This window comes from Spinacia oleracea, chromosome 4 (genome assembly GCF_020520425.1).
Source record: "Spinacia oleracea cultivar Varoflay chromosome 4, BTI_SOV_V1, whole genome shotgun sequence".
Taxonomy (NCBI): Eukaryota; Viridiplantae; Streptophyta; class Magnoliopsida; order Caryophyllales; family Amaranthaceae; genus Spinacia; species Spinacia oleracea.
In genome coordinates, this window is record NC_079490.1 from 9,933,222 (window position 1) to 9,952,319 (window position 19,098).

The window sequence follows — 19,098 nt, forward strand, 5'->3', positions numbered from 1 at the left end:
TTCTAAATTGGAACATCATTGTGGAACGGAGGAGTAGATGAGAAGGATGAAGATCAAATGAATTTATATGTTCTTCTAACAATTTTTTAAAAAGAAGTGTAATAAAATTCGAAAGCTTATAATAATAATAATAATAATAATAATAATAATAATAATAATAATAATAATAATCATCATAACAATAATAATAACAACAATAAAAAATAATAATAATAATAATAAAAAAAAATAACAATAATAATAATAATAATAATAATAATAATAATAATAATAATAGCACAACATGTTTCTAGACTCCCGTCCAACTTTATGTAAACCGTTTACACGATAATAATTATAATAATTATAATAATAAAATAAAATAAAAATAGAAATAAATAAATAAATAAATAAATAAAAATAAAGATGAACATTCCAATATAATTAATAGTAATATTTAACATTATAATTATAAAAATAATAATAAAATAAGATCATTAAATGAGAAGATGAACTGAACTGATCGAGCTGAATGCATAAGGAGCATAACTGAACTGATCGAACTAAACTAAATGGAACTGAAATTAAGTCCAAAAGATAAAGGCTTACCTCCATTCCTAAATTATCTTTACGCTTACTGTTTGCACGGCAATTAAGGAACTTTTGTGGACATGTGATGGTGGGGATACAAATGAAAAATGAGTAGCTATAAATTTTCCAACAATGTGATGGGATGAAAATTAATATTAAAGTATTGTGATGTATTGGGTAAGTTATAGTGGATTCCTATAACAAAATATTGCAAGTTGCATGTACGTTATAGTGGGTCAAATGAGGGTACAAATGTAAAGTTAATATGCTAAAAATGGAATAAAATAGAGTGCAAAGAACTTTCAGGAACAGATTTAAACAGAAAGCGTAGAGAACTTTCAGGAACGGAGATAGTATAAAAAAAAGGTGTATATTATACATAAATTAATTACAATAGATACATTATTGTCAGATTAGGCTGACTGGATTTCATGATAACAATGACCTATCAATATGAAAAATTCTATGAAATACGTACATTAATGTTTTACATAGTCAATCTCATGCATAATATCTTAATCATACGGAGTACTACCTCACATAATCCTATCTTAGTATATTTTACTTAAACAACGTATCATGAACTTTTCATTTGGAATTCGATTTTGTGTAAGACTTTTATACACAATAATATTATTGACAACATTACTAATATACATACATACTCCTTTAATCCTTTATGCAATCTCATGGTACATTCTCATACATGTATACAATGAAATTATGAATATCTTTGCATACATGAAAAATAAGACCCGCGCGATGCACGAATTATGAATTTTAACTTTCATATATATATATATATATATATATATATATATATACTGAATTGATAACTAAAACAATTAGGTGTTTGTCGTAATTCTTTAATGGCTATTTTTATTTTAATTACTAAGATTTTAAGAAGTATGTATTTGGCCCACTATTTATTAATTAAATGAAAACACATCAATAAGATATGAAAAGTTGAAAACTATCACCAAATAAATTAACTAATATCTAAAATCTGAAAACTTTAGAGTACGGATTATATTCTTCAATATCTTCATAAAATATTTTATATCACAATTAAAATAATAAAACCGGTGAAGCGGATATAATGAACATTTGTCTGTCTCCACCCTATTAGACGGTAATATATATGTAGTGATTTGACGAGTGATGGGCATTTATAGAGATAAAATTGTATCCTTCTTAGTGATATGGTGGGTTTGTTTTGGTTTTGAGTTTTAGCCAACATAATTTATTTATTTCATAAATACTTCACAAAGTACAATCAATTATTTATTTACTTATTTATTATTTTGACCACATATAATAAGTGAGTGGAACAAAGAAAAATGGAGGTTGGGTGCGTTCTCTTCACCTTATTTGAAATGAATTTTTCAAACTTATCTGAACTTACTGGACTTGAACCTGATTAAATCTAATGAAATTTAAGGATTTGATAAGACCTGATTTCAAGAGAATAAACTTGAGAATGGAAGAGTACTTAAAATGGGTGCGGGTAACACAATAAAAAAATGAGATAGTATTTGAACTTAATATCGGATCTGAAATGGGTCGGATTGAACAAGTATCGCTGGGTTACCTGGGGTTCAAATTTATCTCGGGTCAGGTTTTTATCGGTTTAGGTTCATACAATGTGGATAAATCAGCAGCGGAGTGAAATGGGTAGATGTTGTACTCGGGTCAAGTGAATTCGGTTCCTATAAAATCACAATTTTTAGTACGTTTATAAATTCTAACATTGAGGCCTTAATTAGAGAACACAAATAAGAACTAACTTTTAAAAAAGTGTTAAGAATTTTGGATCAATAGCGGAATTAAACGAGTTATGAGTTGTAAACGATTCGAATTAAACGGGTTACGAGTTGTAAATGGTTCTGATTAAGCGGGTTACGTGTTGTAAACGTTTCTTATTAAGCGGGTTACGGGTTAAAACAGTTCAGATTGTAAAATTGATTTCCTCGGATTCAAACGGTTTGGATTGAAACGAATTGGGTCATTAACGGGTTTTAGATCCATTGGGTTTGGGTTGAAATGGACCGGTTTGCTGCAGAACAAGTTTGTTATCGGGTTTCAGATCCTAATGGGCCGGGGTTAATATTTTATGGTCGGTTCGGGTTGGATATAATCGGATTGGGTCTTGGGTTCCAGCTCGCGGGTTAATAACAATTTGGGTTCTAAACGAATCTGACCAACCCAGCGGGTCCAACGGTTCAGGTTGAGAATTGACATCTCTCAACTCATAGGATAATAACTGATTTTATACCTAACATGAAATTATGGGTGATGCGTGAAAAGAAATAAAAAAAATGTACGTATTTTTCTATGTTTATTTTCTAAATTAATTTAACTTTGTACTTAAAGAAAAAGTATATAAACCGTGCATCGCACGGGTCCTATACTAACAATCTCACTATTGTATGATCTTTTACAAGAATTTATAATTCTTAAAAGAGTCAAAAACAATTCAAACAACTAAAAATGTAGAGGAATTACATTTCTCTAATGAGAGTTGGAAAATTCCTGAGGAACTATGTTGTATATAAGTGTAACCATAAGGTTGATACATTCAACTCCAAACATAAATTATCCAACACAATGCGACATTAACTATCCAACAACAATCACATTTATTTAATTTAGATATTGAGAACTAATCCCAATATATATTTAAACAAAACATCTAGAAAATCTTTTGCTACACTTTAAAGGATAACAACAAAATATCAACCTGTGTGAATTACACGATCTACCAGGACCGACACAAGGTAACCCCTTAAATTTATTTCCCGCAACACCACCATTAGTGTTGTTGGTGAGTTCATCACCTTTAGCAACAACAACAACAACATTAGACTTCGGAGTGGTACCGGCGGCGGCGTTAGCGTTGGCGGCCGCCGTTACGACAAATAGAACGCTAAGCATGACCACCAAAATCATTACCACCTTCATAATGTAGTGCCTTGTTTTGTTAAAGTTGTGATATTTTTGGTTTGTTTTGTAGATTGAGTTGTGATTTTTGTTTGAAAATATTGAAGCTTATTTATAGCAATTTGTAAAATTAATGGTTTTACATTTTATATATGTTTTAGTTTTGTGGCCCAAATTTGCTCAAATCCAAATTAATATATAGGTTTTTGGTTTTTCCTATACATATTACATTGTCAAATTTGTTGTTATTGATCGAAGCCAAAACAAGGTGGTTCAATCATGAATATAATCATGCGTTGGCAAAATATGAAGCTTGTTTATGGAACAAGAAGTGTTGACACGTGTTTGGTGCTTTTGTCAAGTGGCTTCATCCACTTCATCTGGCTACTTTTGCCGACTTCAACTGCCGACTTCAATTCATACAAATATACAATAATACTCCGCATTTTTCATCCGTTTCATATGTACGAGGTATGTTTTTTTTTGTTTTTTTTTTTTTTTTGTGTGTTAGCACCCGGTTTACCCTTAGGGTTAACACGGATTCAGGGCGAGTTCTGGGTGGTTAGGTTCCAGTCCCCTCCCAATTGTTGTTGCGGGGATCGAACACGGGTTCTCCCTACCAAGTTCAGCCCCAATCACCACTGAACCAACAGACAATTGGTATATGTACGATGTATGTAATTGTTTGGACAAAAGTTCTTACGCGCACGTGTAGTATGTACAATAACTTTATTGTACATCAAAATATCATTTACCTAATTTTTAGTAACTTTTAACTATTTTTTACCAATTTTTATATATGAAAACATAATTAAAGGATAAACATTAAAAAGGTTTAAATGGTGATATTTGTACATATATTATTAATTTATTAATGCGTTTGAGAGAATAATTTTTATTAAAATGGAATATTTTATTACTAAGAAATAGACAACTTTTACATTATATCGAAGTAATTTTAAAACATTTTGAGTTAATTTTTTTTTCGTTGTACAATATGCATCGTATATCATCTTTCAGTAAGAATTTGTGTTGAAATATGAGTTGAATTCACCTGTCAAAGTTAGTAGTGTTAAAATTTAAAAAGTCTATTATACATCTATTATAAAACCGAGAAAGTACTACATAAGTAAACCTACCCCTAATAGATGTTTGAATATCTTGTAGTAGAACATACTAGCTCCGCATAACGATAATATGGGGTAGATTATCGGAGAGCACCGAAACCAAAATTATTATCGATACTAATATAGTAAAATGTGTTTTTAAGAACGTATACATTTTTTTTTTTTTTTTTTAATAGGTAAGAAGAAGGGACCCTAACTGAACCAGCACCTAGCACAGGTTAACCAGCCCAGCTCCGCAGGTCATCGCTTGAGCCACTCCCAAGCATATCGCAGTTGATGGGGCTCGAACTTGTGACCTCCAAGTCACAAGGTGAGTTCCCCACCAACTCCACCAACTTATGTTGTCATGCACGTATCCTTGTCCGTATTACGCTACGTAATCATTAATCAACATCACGACATGTCATTTAATACAACAAAAACGTGTAGTAAGAATAGAACACAAGATCTCATTATTTAAAAGTTACATTTTCTATCATCTTAACCAACTACAGTATAATTTATGTTTTGTCTATACATACATATAATAAATTTAATAAAAATGAGTGCACTTCTTAATTTATAAATGTACATTTATTACTTTCATAGTTTAGGCCTTAAGTTACAAAAAAGCTTGGGTAATAGAGTGTAATAATGAGTAAGAGCAATGGCGGATTTTGAACAGATTTACGAGGGGGGCCGGTAAAAAAAAGCAATATACTACGAAGTACGTATTTATAAAATTTTACATAAATTTTTTTTGGGGGGGCGTAACTAAAAATATACTACAAAATTTTCAGGCCCGGGGGCCCGGGCCCACCCCAATACTAACTAAGATCCGCCACTGAGTAAGACGGAAAACATTGACGGGAATTAAGTAATTAATCAACTAATGATGACGAAAAGGATTCGACTTTGTTCTGATTTTCTGGTGTGGAGTTTTAGATTGAACGGTTGTTGATCGATCGCTAATCTTGTGTCACCATCGCTTCGATGACGACACCATCTACATGGATTATAAAAACATATTTACAAAAAAGAAACTCGAATAAATGTCAAAATCTGGGACAATGCCTGGGTCACCCACTAATCTATACTAATATATTAAAAGGCGCTCTTAAGAAATACGTGTCACGTATACCTCTCCTCATTACGCCACGTCACCACTAATTAGCATCATGACCTGTCATTACAACCAAAAACATGTAACAAGGATTGAACACCAGACCTCTTTGTTAAAAGTTACACTTCCTACCATCTTAGCCAACCACAACTTATGTTATATCTTTCTATATAAAGATATATATATTCTTTTGACGTTATTAAATAAAAGTGAATGCTAAAAAAAGGAAAAAAAGGGTATGATTACTCAATTTATAAATGTACAGTTATTACTTTTCTAGCTTAAGCCTCAAAAATAAAAAACGGTGTAATAAATCAACTAATTATGAAAAAAGTATGTAACTTTGTTTTGATTTTCGAATGTGGGATTTCATATTTGGGAAGGTTGTTGATCAGCCACTAAATACTAATCTTGTGTCACCACCGTAATTCGATATCATTTGGTGCCGACGACGACTCCATATGTATGTGCACATATTTACAAAATAAATAAACTCGAATAAAATTAAGAAATCGGACCACATATTAATTTTTGTGTTAAAAGGTGTTAGATTTAGGGATGTCAATGGGGCGGGGCGGATGCGGATGTATGCCCCTCCATCCCCATCCCCACCTAAAATTTTCATCCCCATCCCCGCCCCATCACCCATGGCGGGTACAAAATTCATCCCCATCCCCGCCCCAACGGGTATAAACTAAAATTCATCCCCGCCCCACCACCCAATTGGGTATCCATCCCCATCTTATCCCCGCCCCATACCCGCGCCAATATCCGCCTAATTTTTCTTATTTAGCAAACATTTTTCATATGTACGAAATAATGAAAGTTAACTTTACAAAAAAAAAAACCTTACGACTAAAGAGACATATATAATCGAAAAAATACCCGTAATAACAAAAAACTTAAAATTCTCACCTAAATATGCACATTAATACAAACTCACCCCATCACCCATGGCGGGTGTGAAGCGGGGCGAGTGGGGATGGGGCGGGGCGGGCGGGGATGGGGCGGGTTCAACACAAAATCCACACTCGCCCCATCACCCATGGCGGGTACGATTTCTATACTCATCCCCGCCTCATCACCCGCCAAACCTACCTCCATCCCCGCCTACTTGGGGCGGATGCGGGGCGGGTCTCCCACGAAACCCGCCCCACTGACATCCCTAGTTAGATTATCGACTCACCAATAGTGTTGCCAAGATGGTTGAACATAATAGAGATTGCAAAATTGTAATTATGCAGACAAAGTCAGTGGACTTAATTGGCCATTACTTCTTTTATTTGGGTGACTCGAAGTTTTTGATTTCGAGCAAACTTACGAGTTACTCCCTCCGGTTTAATTTTTATGTTTGGTATTATGTACATGATTTAACGAGTAATTAATGTAGACTATGATTCCTTCTATTTTTTTTATTTAAGCAATGTAAATTCCGTTTATTTATTTTGTTTTCACTACAAAATCTGACGTTGAGAAAGTGTAAAATATCAATGTCTCAATGGAAAAGTGTGGGAGATTAAATGCTCAAATGAATTTAATTTGTTAAAATAATCACTTGGCACAATTTTGACAGAATATTAAAGGCATTTATGTGATAGTATAAAAAGGAAATATTCTCAATGTACAGAATAAATTGGGACACCTTAAATGGAATACCTAAAGAACAAAAAGGGACAAAGGGAGTACTTCTCCGTTTTATAATAATTTTTATACTTTTCATTTTAATCTGTTTTATACTCCGTAATGTTTTTACATTGTCTTTTATACACCGTACTATTTTTGGACATGAAATTATACCTGTAGGCACAAAAAATTCGTTAATGTGCCACGTTGGATATTAATTGGGTCAAAAGTCAAAATATTGACTCATTAATTATTTGACGGTCAATAGAATTAATTAATTTGGGTGTATGAATTAACTTATCCCATTTTTGTTAATTTTAATCAAACCCGTTTGTTATAATGGTTAAAACTATTTAATGGGTCATGATTGTTAAGTTCAACTTAAAAGGCCTAAAGCATATTAAAAACCCTAGAGGTTCCCTAACTCTATAAAAAGAGTGCTCCATTTCATTTTCCGAGGGGGGAGAAACAGACGGCAAAACCTAAAACTCTCAAATCTCTCCTTGCCAGTCAAGTCACAACTCTCTCCCTAGAAGAAGAACATCAAGCATTCAAATGGACGTGCCGTTCCATTCTAGAAGATCAACCTTGGACGAGATCAAGCCCGAATGCCCTTATTCAAGAAGATCTATCTCGTTTGCGAGCAACATCAAATCGAGAGCAAATCATCCCGGTGGAAGAAGAACAACAAGCATACAAAACTGACGTGTCGTTCTATTCTACATCAACATCCTTGAACGAGATCAAGCCCGAAGGCCCTCATTCAAGAACCAAATCAAATCAGTTCGTGAATCAAATCAAACAAGCCCGTGAGCCAAGTCAAATTCAAAGTGGAGATCGAATCAGAGGAACAAATACTAGAGATTGTACCCCAAATACAGAAAATCAATAAAATATATTTTGTTCACGTTATTTTGAGTTTATTATTTGTGCAGACCAGAAATTTGTGTTTACAAATTTTGCACGCTTGGTGGGACGATTTCTACTTCTCATCTCTTTCTCCACAATCAAAATACGCACGGCGATGAAAAGAAACAAGGTCCAATCATGGCGCCTAAGAAAATGTCCATTTGATTTGATGCAGCCTTATCGTCGCGAATAAACCCAGAAGGTGGCTACAAAAGCAACAAGTTTTTCCCTCCAACATCAATCCAGGATTCGTAAAAGGAGCCAAGCAATGGAGCGGTCCACGGTCAGTCACAGGAGCCAACCAATGGAGCAATAGACGTCATCGTTGTAAATGTCATGGAGATTGAAGCAAACAACGTTGAGGAAGAATTGGCGAATATGAAGAAAGTCCTTGAAAAACTTGTCCAGGACGGCGTAGAACAGAAAGCCCAAATCAAACGTCAAGACGAAAAAATTTCCAATTTGACCAAGAAGCTCAAAAAAAGGCCAATTGTTGAATCATACGAAAATTGTGGAACCGAAAGTGAAGGAAAAAGCGACGATTCTAAATCGACTGTAAATTCCAAGTCAATAAGGAATAGAAAGCACCATGGTGATTCGTTCAACTTTCAAAAAGTTCAAGATATGATAGCCAAAACTATCAAACACAAATTCGACGATAAGCCTGGCAAAAGTGGCCATTACGTCAAACCTTACACAGAAAGGATTGATGCCTTGAAGATGCCCAACGCTTATCAACCTCCCAAATTCATGTTTTCTGATGGCAAGGGAAATCCCAAACAACATGTTGCACATTTCATTGAAACATGTAACAATGCAGGCACCGAAGGGGACTTGTTGGTGAAGTAGTTTGTTCGATCTCTAAAAGAACTTGCCTTCGATTGGTACACAGACGAATTAGCTCCTAGATCAATCGATAGTTGGGATCAAATGGAGGAAATGTTCCTGAATCGCTTCTTCAACACTCGTCGTATTGTCAGTATGTTGGAATCGACACAAACAAGTCAGTTGGAGGATAAACCGGTCGTAGAATACATCGATCATTGGCGAACACTAAGTCTTCAATGCAATGAACATTTGCGCGAAACTTCTGCAGTTGACATGTGCATCCAAGGCATGCACTGGGACTTGATTTATATCTTGCAAGGAATCAAGCCCAAAAAGTTCCAGGATTTAGCAACTCGAGCTCATGAAATGGAGAATTCGTTAGCCAATCATGAAGAAGAATCCGATTAGTCGGGAATTTGTTGAGACTTCAACGATTTGGTGCCACAAGTCTGCAAGAAGTTTCAACAATGATCCTGGGGACAAAGGTGAAAAAGATCGCCATCAAAGCTCCTAAGCATGAGCCTATACTGCATTTAAAAAAATTGCAAAAAAAAATTGCAAAAAATCTTTGGAACTACGTTTGGCTTGATCCATAAAAGTGAAAAAATAATCACTTTATTTGGTACGTAGGCATCTTGGTTAATAAAAAAATTCAAGGGCGGCCACATCAAAAAGAAAAACAAAATCATTTTTGGAGTATAATTTGAATTTTGAAATTGTATTCCATAAAAAAAGATAAAAGGAGTACGTATGTTTTGAAAAAACACAAATTATTTTTAAAAACGAAGTACAACATTGGGGGCATTGGTAAAAGAATTTAAATTTTATTACTTTGTCTTCAAATATTATTTTTCGATGATGACTATGAAAGTTCATCGTTATTTACTCAAAGTTTGGAGAAAGCTCAAAAACACCAAACACCTCGAACCAGCGATCTGGAGAAAGCTTCCAAGCACCACGGGTTCAACTACATTGAGATTTGGAGAAAGCTTCTACGCAGCATAATTTGTAGAAGAGATAAATGGAAGGATGGAGAAAGCTTTCAAGAACCATCACGTATCAAAGCTCAAAAGGATCAAAACTTCACCAAAATTTCTTGAAGACTCGACAAAAGTCATCAAGCACCACCATCACATGTCAAAGTTCAAAAGGACTAAACTTCGCCAAATTTTCTAGAAGATGTCGAGAAAGTCGTCAAGCACTAGAGATTCACCAAATTGTTCAAACGGAGATTGGAGAAAGGTTTGAAGCTCCAATAGGATAACAAAATTTCTTGAAGACCGGGAGAAAGTTGTTAAGAACACCAACTCCTTGAAATCAGATAAGGTTTCGTACACCAACACCTTTGCAAATCGATTAAATACCATTCATGCATCAAGATTTGGAGAAAGCTTCAGGCACCAAATCACCATGAATTTGCAAAACCCCCTCAGTTTCGGCTTCGTGGATGGACTTGCATTGATACGACTGTGTTCTTTTTTGAGGATGCATACAAACAAGAAAACAAGCAACAACTTGATTTTCCTGAAGCAGTTTTGATCAACAGTACCTCCATCGGAGAGGCAAACATGGTCCAATTTTCATGAAATTAATTTGGTTGTATTGTGGGGACATAAATAGTTTCAACCTGTATAGTTCGATCATGTTTATCTCATCTGGTTCATCGGGAAAATAGATTGAACATAACCTGTAATTGGGTCGACCATTAGATGGTTTTTCTTCCGTCACGGTGGCTTCAGTTTGTCAAGGTGCGAGTCAAACAGGTGGCTCCTTCAGATATAGATCCAAGAACGTGATAGAATGAACGAGTCAAGAACTCCTACTCCTAAGATCCTCCATGTGGCTCAATGTCAGACTCTTTAAAGTTTGAAAGCTAGTCAAATTAAGGGGCAATGTAGTGACATTAGGGTAACAAAAGTTCTTTAAATTTTGTCACTGTCCAAGGCTCCAGTGGTGATAGAGGTTGTAAATTGACTATTAAAAGTCTGGAACCACCACCTTGTCTCTAGCATGGCATTGTAAGCCCTCATTGAATATGCGGGATGAGCTGAACGATTGCAATGTTTCTTCTCCATCAAAGATCACAGTACAAACCCGCAAGAAAAACAAACAAAAATTAATCTCGATCATCAAGTGGACGGTTTGGCTCTAACAATCTCCTGTTTATAGGTCACGGGACTCACGGCAGCGGCGAGAATCATCTCCTTGCAGGCTCAAGAAAATAGGTGTTAAGAAGAGGTTGTACGGATTTTCTGAAGCAGTTTTGATCGACACCTCCATCGGAAGGTCAAATGTTCGATATGGCTGAAATTTGGACAGACTGTTAAGGACACATGTCTTCAATATGAACGATGGGATCGTGCTTATATGCTCCGGGTCGTTGGATATATATATAACTGGGCCGAACAAAATATGCGTTTCAAGTTGAACATAGCAGCTAGCTTCCATGCGGTGTTGGCCTTCGGTTTAAGGTGTTGAGAGCATGGGTTTTTCCTTCTTCTGGATCCACAAATTTTCTCCATGTATAAAAGATCACGAACCTGAAAATGAAACAAAAGAAGCAAGATAAAGCTTTATCATATTTGTCCCACCAAGCGTGCCAAATTTGTAAACACAAATTTCACGTCTGCACAAATAATAAACTCAAAATAACGTGAACAAAATATATTTTACGGATTTTTCATGAAATACCCCCGAATTTTGGCGTAATTCACCAAATGCCCCTCGACTTTCAGAAATTCACCAAATGCCCCTCACAAATGACTTAATACCCAAAATACCCTTACTAATAATGCGCCGTTAGTCCTCCGTTAACCTAATTTTCAAATTCACCAAATACCCCTATTTTAATACTTATTTCACCAAATACCCTTATTCAGAAACTTAATTCACTAAATACCAATAACTTAAAATTACTCATTTTGATGCTCAACGACTAGTTTTTGTGTTTGAAAATTAGCCGTTGCTTATTGTTTGCTTATAAATACTCTTTTTCTGACGGTTTATTGTAGTTTTCCTATTATTTTGTTAATTTCATATCATTTTTGTCATGAGTTTTCTTTCAAAATCATCATCCACACCCAATGAGTCCACATATGTAAGAGTCCCAAATAAATTTTGTTATCATGGGAGAAAATTTGACATCCGAATATCTGATACAACACTCAATCTGAAGCTCCGGTACAACACTAAAACAGAAAACACTCCTAAAAACACCTCAAAACGTCGCAACTCTTCAAGAAAATAGCTACTTCTTTTGTACCTTATTCTTTATGTGACCAATTAATTATATTTACCACGCAATCGGAAGGTATTCCTTTTTCAATATGGGAAATATCTTTAACATATGCAAACAGATTAAAAATAAAGCTCTTATTAATTTTATTCTAACGCATATGTTCCAGCTACCTCGGCTTCTATTGCTTCCATGCCACATATTTAACGTTAACTCCCTTTTGTCTCCTGTCTCTACTGCCTCCAAACATCTTTCTTCAATCTCCTAACTTTCTCTCAACCTTACAGTCGAGGCATAAAGGTTTTCCCACTTTTCTTTTGAGCTAGGTCCTATTGACATGGTCAGATTTATGGACACATGTCTATTTTTGGATTTGAGGGAACAAGAAAAAAAATGAAACTAAGGTATGTTCCAAAGCTCATGAACCAGTGAAAAAACATGAATCTTGGCACAAAGATTTGCCTCCAAACTCAAGATTTTCACATCATGAATCCAAGTTGAAATCGAGGTTGTGATAAAAATGTATGTGTTATTGAACTTGATTTCTTAGTTTCTTTACCATTCGGACAATAAGAAAATTAAGGTGTTAGCTTTAGATTGATTACTTCAGCTTCACTTACATAAGATCCCTTTGAAAATGGGGTTTTTTGGCCTTTTGCTCAGCTAAAGTGCATTGTCTTTACTGGATGAGGCCTGAACTTATTGGATCATAATTGAAACTTACTGAGTGTTGTATCGGAGCCTCAGATGGAAATTTCCTCCCATAATATTAGAAATTGTTTGGGACTCTTACATATGTGGATTCATGGGTGTGGATGATGATTTTGAAAGAAAACTCATGACAAAAATGATATGAAATTAACAAAACAATAGAAAAACTACAATAAATAGTCAGAAAAGGGGTTTTTATAAGCAAACAATAAGCAACGGCTAATTTTCAAACATAAAAACTAGCCGCTGAGCATCAAAATGGGTAATTTTAAGTTATGTGTATTTGGTGAATTAAGTTTCAGAATAGGGGTATTATATGAAATAAGTAATAAAATAGGGGTATTTGGTGAATTTAAAAATTAGGCTAACGGAGGACTAACGGCGCGTCATTAGTAAGGGTATTTTGGGTATTAAGTCATTTGTGAGGGGCATTTGGTGAATTTCTGAAAGTCGAGGGGCATTTGGTGAATTACGCCATAATTCGGGGGTATTTCATGAAAAATCCGTATATTTTATTGATTTTCTGTATTTGGGGTACAATCTCTAATATTTGTTCCTCTGATTCGATCTCCACTTTGAATTTGACTTGGCTCACGGACTTGTTTGATTTGATTCACGAACTGATTTGATTTGGTTCTTGAATGAGGGCCTTCGGGCTTGATCTCGTTCAAGGATGTTGATGTAGAATAGAACGGCACGTCAGTTTTGTATGCTTGTTGTTCTTCTTCCACCGGGATGATTTGCTGTCGATTTGATGTTGCTCGCAAACGAGATAGATCTTCTTGAATAAGGGCCTCCGGGCTTGATCTCGTCCAAGGTTGATCTTCTAGAATGGAACGGCACGTCTATTTGAATGCTTGATGTTCTTCTTCTAGGGAGAGAGTTGTGACTTGACTGGCAAGGAGAGATTTGAGAGTTTTAGGTTTTGCCGTCTGTTTCTCCCCCTCGGAAAATGAAATGGAGCACTCTTTTTATAGAGTTAGGGAACCTCTAGGCTTTTCAATATGCTTTGGGCCTTTTAAGTTGAACTTAACAATCATGACCCATTAAATAGTTTTAACCATTATAACAAACGGGTTTGATTAAAAATAACAAAAATGGGATAAATTAATTCATACACCCAAGTTAATTAATTCTATTGACCGTCAAATAATTAATGAGTCAATATTTTGACTTTTAACCCAAATAATATCCAACGTGGCACATTGACGAATTTTTTGTGCCTACAATACCATCTTACTTCTTTTATCCCACAAATTAGAATTTTCATTTTTCCACTCGCTTTTTCTTACTTTATTCATAATTTTTTAAACACCCCCCCCCCCCCCACATATTTTTACACTCTCTCTTTTACTTTATCCATATTTTATTATACTGACTCACATTTTAACACTTTATCTTTTTTATTTTAATATTTGTGCACATAGTAACTGTAAAAATTATTGTGAAACGGATTAGAAGCATTATGATACATTATATAAGTTGAAATGACATAGGTATTTTATTGAATGAATTTTATTCATTTGATTATTCCACAAAATAAAACTAGAAGTATATTAAAAACTTGCTAGATGAGCAGCAGAAGAAGCAGTCATGTCAATTTAATTCAATGGGGGAAAAAATTGATATTACTATATCAACTATAGGTTGGTATTTTGGCAATGTCTTGAATTCTTCATCTTAATTGTACAAGAAAATATGAAATATCGCGAAATTTTCAAACTCAATATTGAAAAAATTTCAAACTAGAAGTATATTAAAATTTTCATCTTAAGTGTTTAGAATACTTTTCACAAATTACAAACACACAGAACAACAAAATTAGTTTTGGGGGCCATACAAAACTCTTACATATTCGGAGCTACTTGTGTAGAATATGTCTTAAATGGGTCAATTCCCATACTGTAACTCCCCAAGCTCCCAACACGGGGATAGCGAGTCGGGATTCAGGGGCGACGCACCCTGGTTTTTAGGGGTTCGGGGATGCAACTTGCAACGTGGTCCTCGAACTTTACGGTATCCGTTATTCAGCATTAGGGCCTATTTTCTTGACTTTTCCGTATCTATTTAGAGAGTACTATATAAACTTAATTTTTCGGCAATAACCTAATTATGTGTATGTAATCGGTACTCAAGATCAATAAAGCTCCCTCTCCTCTGCATGGTGATGTAACTGACACATTATTAGCGAACCACGTTAAATTTATATGTTCTTTATTTCTTTAAATTTTTTTTGCTTCCGTTATAACACTATTAAAATGAGCTCTATTAGAGCAACTCCAATGGTTTAATAAGGGACTTGCTCACCAAAAAAATGAACATATGAGCAGATAGTCCACCATTGGTACAACTATGACATAGACAGTTGTTAAAACCTTGTAACTATTGTGGGCAGGTAGCTCAAAAAAAAAGTAGCTCAAATAAATAAAATTTTAAATTAAATATTATAGGGAACTACAAGGTATTGTAGCCCACCAATATAAAAATTTATAGCTTAAATCAATTATACCTAGAAATTTGATGTGGCAAACTTAACCACAACACTTGTAGCTCACCATTGAAATTGCTATTAGACTCCCACATTATGATGCAACAAAGTCAGTTTATTTAACTAGTTTTTGTCATGGTGTTGTGTGACTTGTGTCAATGGTTCATTCAAGAAACAAGGAGTTATCCTCTTTGCCAATTCGACAAGATCACTACTTATATAATAATTTTCAGACTTCAAAAGTCTTCAGAAAAATTATATATATATATATTAAATAAATCTTTATAATTTGTTTCCCTCTTTTTGGGTTTTATTGATGTCATTAGTAGAATTAAGGTTCAATTGAATGGTTGAGTGGTACTTCGCTTGTACTACTTGGCAATAATTTTTAAAAGTTCAAGATCTTTGTTAGAGAAAGAATCATACGCGCAATTCATATATCCCGATCACCTTCATCCGGTAAATAAAACCAGACAGAATATATATAATTAATCCTAATTTTTATATTAGGTTGCGTTATTTATTCGATCACCTTATCTGACCTTAACTGAGTTATTTGAAATTAACTATTAAAACTTACCAAAGTTTCATTTAGTTATAAATTGTGTTTAGATAGTACTTATTTTTCCTGAACTTAACTTTTATCTGAACTATTTTACTCTCGATAAGTGAAGATAAGGTAAAAAGATCAAAAGAACAACTAGCCGAACATGGCCTAAGTATTATGGACTTGATAGTTGCATGTTGCCACTAGTGTAATACTACAATATACAAGAAACGAATTAAATCAACATTAGTTTTACAAATTCTAATTAAATTACGAAATGAATTGAAATAGAGAAACAATCAAATCTTATAAATATTCAACCATTTACCATTAGTGGATGATATATATATTGAGGGGCGAAAGTTTCATATGTATGCTCATCTTGCAAGCAAATGATTTTGTCAAAAAATAAATCTATAAATACACACGATTTTAATTTCAACTTAATCCCTAAAAATAAACTCACAAAAGTAGAGAAACAAAAGATCGATATGGCCAAATCAAATTACTCGGTTAATGTAGTGGCATTCTTCCTCGTTTTCACCCTTCTTATAAGCAATGGTAAGTTAACCTGTAATTTTGCATCTATTACTTTACTTTATACTAAAACAGACACCAGGAATGACACGTGTCACTTCCTGGTGCAAAATTTTCCCGCCAAAAACCATTTTCCTAAAAAAATATTTATTTTATTTTATTTTTATTCTCTATCATTTTTTATAAACTATTTATGTATGGAGAAAATATTAGTTCATAATTCTAGCAACAATAGAGACTACACAATAATAATTTTGCTAAATATTTTTTGGTAATATTTTAGTCAAATCGGTATATTAATGAAAACATATTCACTCAATATGTTTGTCACATTTGCATATTACACATATAATATGCATATTAGATGAATAAATTTAAATGTTTATATTCAAAACATTATAATTATGCAGTAGCATGGGGATGTTCAGTTAATTATTTTGTAAAAAACTGTTTATATGGATCTAATCTTGTTATATACTTAAAGTGTGTTCTGTTTACTTATTTTGTACTTATTTTTTCTGAACTTGTCTTGTTTGAATTTATTAAAAATTATTTGAACTTATTTTTCCCGAAATAAGTAAAAACAACTAGTATTTGGGCCCGGGCGATGCCCCGGATTATTTCGTGAATAACAATAATTATCATATTTTTTAAATGTAATTTTGTTTGAGTTTTTTTGAGAAGATAATTTTTCTATATTATATTAAAATTAATTTGCATATATAACATGTAAAAGATTATAGCTCAATTGGTTAATGGTCTAGTGTTGATAGTGGAGGTTGCGGGTTCGATTCCTATGCAAACCATATATCTCTTTTCACTGACATGTAAACGCTTGTAAAAACGCTTTTTAACACATAGTTTGTAGAGTTTATGAATCAACAAATGTGACAAAGATATGTTATTTTTTCTTGTAATTTTTCAGACATCGCAATAGTAAAGGGTGACAATCATGCTGATGAATCCGAAACACCACTTGAGTTTCCTAGAAAGCTATTAGAAGCCATTCATCACTGTGGATGGTGGACGCATACTCACTTTGGCAGAGCAAGATGCTTGTCTTTCTTTGGTAATAGAAGGTGTCGCGCAAGCTGCAGGAGTTCTGGAGCAGTTACCGGGGAGTGCAAATGGCGTGCACTAGGTTGCTCATGTTACTTTGGGCGTTGTTGATCTTATTTGTCCTTAAAACAAAGTATGTAATATATAATATTATAAAAAGTATAAATAATTGGTGTGTTGTGCTTGTGTATATGTTAGAGTGTGTCTCGTTTTTCTTTTTGTACATGTAACAAATAAAGATGTAAGATTTACAAGCACATCACTATATACCAATATATGTCCTCCATTGCGAAATAAAGTTTGTGAGTGAAACAAAATTCGTTGCTAAGCTATACACACGTCTCAAGTGCAATGCATAGTTTACTAAGGGGCCGTTTGGTTGGAGAAGGAGAAAGGGAAAGAGAATGAGAATGGGAATCAAGGAGAATGTAATTAAAACCCTTTGTTTAAGAGTAGTATGCTGACTCGTGGAATTGCTTAGATATTTTGTGCAAAAGGTACCAAGAGATCAAATCAGAATCAGCCCAATAGACCCAAGGTTCTTCAACAAGGATTGGGCTCACATATGTGATTTTATTCGGTTAATCCCTCCACCCTTAAAAAATGACTCATAGAGCAAAGTATACTATTACTTGACTAATTAATATTAGGGAGTAATTTGTGTACGTGCGTTGGTAAAGTGGTTGGGCTCATGAAAAAGATAAAGAGAGAGCGAGTGGAAAAATTTATCATTTAAAGTATGTGACAAACTTAGGTCATGTTCTTTTCGCATTATCATTGTTACTTATTGGATCAGATCTTATTAGACCATGACTTTTTTTTACTCACCTTATTCTTACTGAGTACTTTTTACTTTCTATATTATTCTTATTATTATTTTTTAATCTTATTCTTATCAATGTTACCATTATTGTTATTATTATTATTTATTATTATAATTATTATCATGATTCTTTTGTTGTTTTTATTGCCTAACACGTACTATTACCCAAATATTCTTATTAACGTAGAAATCCATCTTTAATTTCCTTAATTATAATAACAACAATAAAAACAACAATAATATTAATAATAATAACAATAATAGAAATAGAAATAATAATAATAATAATAATAATAATAATAATAATAATAATAATAATAAAATATATACTCTCTCCATCCCAAATTAGTTGTTACATTTACCATTGCACAAAGTTTTAGGTGATAAGTGGTTGTTTGGTTATCAATTGTTATTTTATTGAAAAAGTACATGTGATAGAAGTTAGTGGGGTATTTTTTTAATTGAATGAGAGAGAGTGTAGGGACAAAAAAATTTAGTGGGGAGAGAGAGACAATATAATAATGGTGGAGACATTCCTAATTTAGAAGTGTAACAACTAATCTGGGACGGACAAAAAAGGAAAGTGTAACAACTAATTT

The 19,098-nt window shown here is 33.7% G+C and overlaps 1 protein-coding gene across 1 annotated transcript; it reads left to right on the forward strand.

Moving 5' to 3' along the window:
• Positions 1-16,540: 16,540 nt before the first annotated feature.
• Positions 16,541-17,821, forward strand: LOC130459793 (uncharacterized). The gene is made up of 2 exons (XM_056827343.1): positions 16,541-16,641; positions 17,543-17,821. The coding sequence occupies exons 1-2, from the start codon at positions 16,572-16,574 to the stop codon at positions 17,785-17,787; spliced, it is 315 nt and encodes a 104-aa protein (XP_056683321.1). The 5' UTR covers positions 16,541-16,571; the 3' UTR covers positions 17,788-17,821.
• Positions 17,822-19,098: the final 1,277 nt, after the last annotated feature.